The 5275-nt window shown below is 33.7% G+C and overlaps 1 protein-coding gene across 1 annotated transcript; it reads right to left on the reverse strand.

Annotated features, from left to right (window-relative positions):
- Positions 1-1779: 1779 nt before the first annotated feature.
- Positions 1780-4709, reverse strand: TRIADDRAFT_53489 (uncharacterized protein; the record flags this gene model as incomplete). Its single annotated transcript, XM_002109965.1, has 10 exons — positions 1780-1971; positions 2133-2250; positions 2595-2731; positions 2857-3020; positions 3218-3221; positions 3321-3374; positions 3489-3607; positions 3901-3955; positions 4121-4157; positions 4618-4709. The coding sequence occupies 10 exons, from the start codon at positions 4707-4709 to the stop codon at positions 1780-1782; spliced, it is 972 nt and encodes a 323-aa protein (XP_002110001.1).
- Positions 4710-5275: the final 566 nt, after the last annotated feature.

Genomic DNA, 5275 nt, shown 5'->3' on the forward strand with positions numbered 1-5275 from the left:
CGGAACAACAACATACCAATCATACAGCCCATTTGGTTGGATTAACCGATTTATGTTTGTTTTCCATATACGAAGTAACATTAATAATTTAAGACGTATGCATATCATTACAGCCGATGCTACAATAGCATGAGACGAAGTAATATAAATAATTACACGGTATAATATCTTATTAGTACAACAAAATAGATCCAAATCTCTTATTTGCTGAACAAGAGATACGCATTGCCGTAACATAATGTAACAACTTAAATATTTGTACATTAACTAATGTTAATCTGTAATTAGAAAAAAGTATAAAATACTTGATATTCTCACTTTGTATATGAACTAGTAAAAATGCCGATCCTGATTGTAAAGATTGTCGATTTTAGTAAAGTACAATAAATCTTACAGACTCATAATTTCGTGCGATGATTAAAATGGATCTATTTTATGAAGAAATTATTCAAACTAGATCATACAGTATTACATAATCATCAATAATTCGATTTGAGGCTACTATTCCTTATGTATGAATGGTTCATCCGGATAACATTTCTGTACTTTATATTAGATTAGTAATTAAAACAATCCCATCATGTTAAGTTAAGTTCATAATAGTAATTTCATAATTTTAAAATGATTTACCCAATGTTTCTTCGTGATGAACGATTTTAATTTATTAACGCTTCATACATCATCTATGAATCGTATTAACTTAAAATTGTGGTTGTATTTCATGGCTATTGGTGAATACTTTTACATAGTCGTGATTCTAATTCTACGAATTATCGCTAATCATTGCTCTAGTACTAGGCAGTTGTTGCAAGCGCCATACAGATTTTTGTCAGACTATAGAAAGCTAACAATTAATTAATGCGGTTGTACTAGCAAATAAAATTTATGAAATTTGAGCATAAAATCCTATCAGCTATATCTGCATTTCTATTAAAAAAGTCGTTTATTAACAATAAAGCTTTCATTTGTATAACTTCCAGGATAAGAATTTGTAAAATCTTGGCAAAAGAGCTATATCGTTAACGATAAACATACAACTGTACATGACCAAAAATCCACGCCGTAGTTTGAATATAGCTTTAGTACTCACTTATCTAACAATTTATGTTTTAGCGATATGAATAAGATTACATAAATATTCGAACAAGAGTTAATGTACAATGTCACAACGGTGACGATCCAAATTTATACAGTTTTGCAAAATTTTTAAAGCTATACTATGTCAAATCATAGAATGATGCCGTTATCTTCAATGCTTTTCATACCATAACTTAATAGCACAACCATCCGCATAATGGAAATTACTGCAGAAAAAAACATATGGATCTACATTTCTAACCATCTCTAACTGATTTACACTCTTATTATTTAATACGAGCAAAACAATAAAGATTTTTCGCAGTTGGATATCTAATCCAAGGGGATTGAACATTGGAGATCATCCTCAGTCCAAATCACTAATATAAATTAACAATACGCACAACGTTTCGTGCTTATTTTGTTGTGATTAACTTTGTCATACTTCGTCATGATGTAAAAATAAGAAAATAATCAAGAAATTACTTTCAATCATCTATTCTGAATGATGTACATCGATTTGCAAATTTTGTTATATTCGCATTTAAATTGTACTTCTTGTAATATAAGGTTAACAGTAAGAATTCCTTTACCATTATGCAGTCAAACTGTATCTGTCATTAATAATTTAATTATTAACATCCACTACTTAAGTCTACAGAAATATTAACATCTCGATATTTTACTTGATCAAAGTTAAGGCTAGGAGCCGCCGAAATCATCATAAAGATTTTTTGCTTCTAATTTTCTTTTCTTACGAGCTTGCATATCTTCCTGCCTCATTAAAGCCTCATGACTAAAAATCTCTTCTTGGCTCTTTTCGGTATAAGTAGCTATTAATCTTTCAAGGGCTGTAGCGTAAACAGTTTGTGAAGGTATTATAAAAGGAGATATCTGTAAAGAGATGTCAAGTATACCATCAATTTTCTTCAATAGTAATCACGATATTATCTACATACAATTCGGGCGAACTGTACAGAAATATTTACATATATAAAACACGCCATGTGCATTAGCAGATAATCTACCTATTGGGTATATTGCATAGTACTTACAATTAAGGTCGTTAGTAATTCCGGTAATGTTAATGGTTTCAAGATATCTGTAGGTTTGCTACAAGCTAGAGATTGTGCAACATCTGCTTCCATGGTTGCAACGGTACTATAACTCGATCTTAAAAAGTAAATAGCAGATTAGCATTATCATAATTCAAAAATGTAATCTAACCATACAGGTATAACAATACTATTAAATGTATAAAATAAGTTTCATAATAATAGCGACTACATAATTAAGAGCATAGATGACGCGAATTTGGAATAAAATAACTTCTTTTCAATCGCTGACGTGCCAGTGAATGTAGTAAAGCTAAACAATGGACATTTGATGACACATTACAAGACCAATATACTGCAGGCGATAACTAAAAAGTGGGATTTTATCACGTCAACAGAGTTTCAATACACGCCTTTCAGACTAAGTTTAATTTTATCGGATATTATTTTTTTGATACAAACCTTGGAATTTTACCAATATTATTTCGTAGTAAGGGATTACCACTACTAGAGCCCATGTTATATTGAAAGCGGCCATCAGTCAGCGAATAAGATGTTCGCCGAGACAAACTTGCAGAAATGATATTCTTTAAATGGTTCTATATATTCGTATGTAATAAATATGACCGTAGTTAATGCATGAACTTTGATAATATTGATAAGTTACGTAGAACTGGATCAACATCATTAGATTCTGATCCATCATTACAAGAGCATAACTCACTTCAAGTGCTACCATCACACACTCAGCAATATCATCTGATATCGAATCTAAGCCATTCTCCCATGAAGTAACAGAAATTCTAAAATGCAAAGCTGCTAAATTTGGTAGCATATGAGTTCTGCTACATAGCCAGAGATCCCCTTCATTTACTTTATTCTTTGCCGCTAGTAAAATACATCGTTATTTGAATTAGGTAATGGACTTGGTATCATTGCAAAGGTAAGGTTTGTTTGTACCATATTACACACATTTAAAATAACAGCAATAGTATTAATTCAATAATAGTATCAAACTTTATGTATGTATTAGCGAAAAGGGATACAACCTCAGCAAAATAAGATACTACTTTTTCACTCTTTACCTTGCTATATCGGTAATCCGAATAAAGAGGAGTGGAAGTTAATTCATATGAGTTAGTTGTCTGTTATTTAGTATTGAGGAAGACATAAGTATAAATGACTTACAGTATGATCCAAGGAAGTTGCATCCCGTAAGGCAGAAACAGGTTGGAAATGATTCTAGCAAAAAAATTTTTTGCTCATTAGGTCTATATCATTTACGAAAACTATGAAATACTTTTTTACTAATATAGTGCGTTAAATTTCATCGATCAATGCTTGCTCGATCATTACCGTAGAAACGAAAGTATCTTGATCAAAAGACTCTGTGTCACTGATTTCCTCTTTTGGACATTCAGTACGGACTTCATTTTGGCTACTAGAGCGTTGCCTAGGCAAGGAGACTTTGGAATCTAACGATAAAATAAGATTGCACTTAATAAATTGTGCTGTTCGTTTGCTGAAATTCGTCATAGGAGAAGTTGTTTATCGATCAACCTACATTTTACAGTTCCAATCATTTGGCTTTTATAAAGTATAGCAAGGATAAATTCATTGTGTTTGTGTACTAGCAGAAAAAAAATATTAATTTCAAATGGTAGCATTGACTCTCTCTGTTATCGCCAATAGCAGCGAAACTGGACACGCATCTTGATCGATGCGTTTAAAGCATGGGGCTATCATGTACATTTTTCTCTCATCTTACCACATCTAGCACCAAGTAATTCCCGAGCCTTCATATCAAATTCGCTCTTTTTGATCTAATTATAAACAACGTATTGGTACAAGTGATTATCATATTGTCAAAAAGTAATTAAAGGCAAAATCTTGGATGATGATTATGCAATAGGCATACAGTATTCAACAGGACGCTAATGCCTAATATCATCATGACCACTGTTGGTAATTGTATTGATTTTACTCACCATTCCTTTAAACCACTGTTTTAAGTTACTCCAATACCTGCCAATTAAGAATAGATCACAATGATGGCAATATAATACAACGGATTAAAGTTAGCATCCAACTACGATACCTACAGTACTGTCAATGATCAATAGCAACGTTGACATTTTAAAGAAAGAAATGAAGAGCAATTGCATTGATATTTGTGTGAATTATATTGCCAGCTAAGTTCAATTGAATAACGAGCTAAATTTACTGAGATACGACTTCATTTTGATCAGTGCATGCTCTATCGTAGGCTTTGTAGTAGTCTATCGCTTTAGACTGCTTTCGATCACTCAATTGACGTAGAGTAGGTGCTAATAGTGAACATTTTGGGCAGAATAAGATGCATCCGCAGACATAAGAAACCGACCCCATAACTGTATATAACTGTAGGTAAACATATTAGAATTATCAGCAGAACCAATTGAATGTCATTTCAATGACTGTTGTTGTTACATCAATTTATCCATACTCTGATTCCGAGTCACCAAGTGATTCCGTAAGCTGTTTCTTGGCATATTGTAAGGCAGCAGTAGCTGCAAGCAGGGAGGTATTGGACGCCATTTTTTCCATGGATGTTGAGCAAGATCTACAGTAGTCCTATATTATGACTGTTCAGGAGATGATTGAGCAAAGACTACTGAAAATGAATGCCTAAGCCTAGCAATTACCATACCAACGGGACCGGACCGGAACGGACCGGACCGGACTGCCAACCCCATGCAGTGCTCGCTGGACATTTGGCTTTGCAGTTACTGTGTACAGTACCATGAATTGCATCCGGCCACAGTTAGCAGTACAGTAGAGAGCCGAGTGCATATGGTTGGTCATTTGACTGTATCCAAAGACTGGTAATGAACACAGTACTGTGCGCAACTTGATATAGCATAGGTCAAACGGCCAGTCAGCCTGCACATTTTTGCTAATGAACAGTTATTAACGGCCTCTCTCTTTCTACTGTAGTGTGTTGAGTGATCCCTGAGACCTCTTTTTTTTTTTTTCCAATTTTGACGTACATATATGTCTTCAAAGAAAGAGAGCAAGACTGCCAACCACTGCTCTTTGCCCAAAATGTGCTGGCTGACTACTTGATAGGTCATTTGACTGTATCGCAAGACCGGAACCGTACA

The sequence above is a fragment of the Trichoplax adhaerens genome, genomic scaffold (genome assembly GCF_000150275.1).
Source record: "Trichoplax adhaerens TRIADscaffold_2 genomic scaffold, whole genome shotgun sequence".
Classification (NCBI taxonomy): Eukaryota; Metazoa; Placozoa; class Uniplacotomia; order Trichoplacea; family Trichoplacidae; genus Trichoplax; species Trichoplax adhaerens.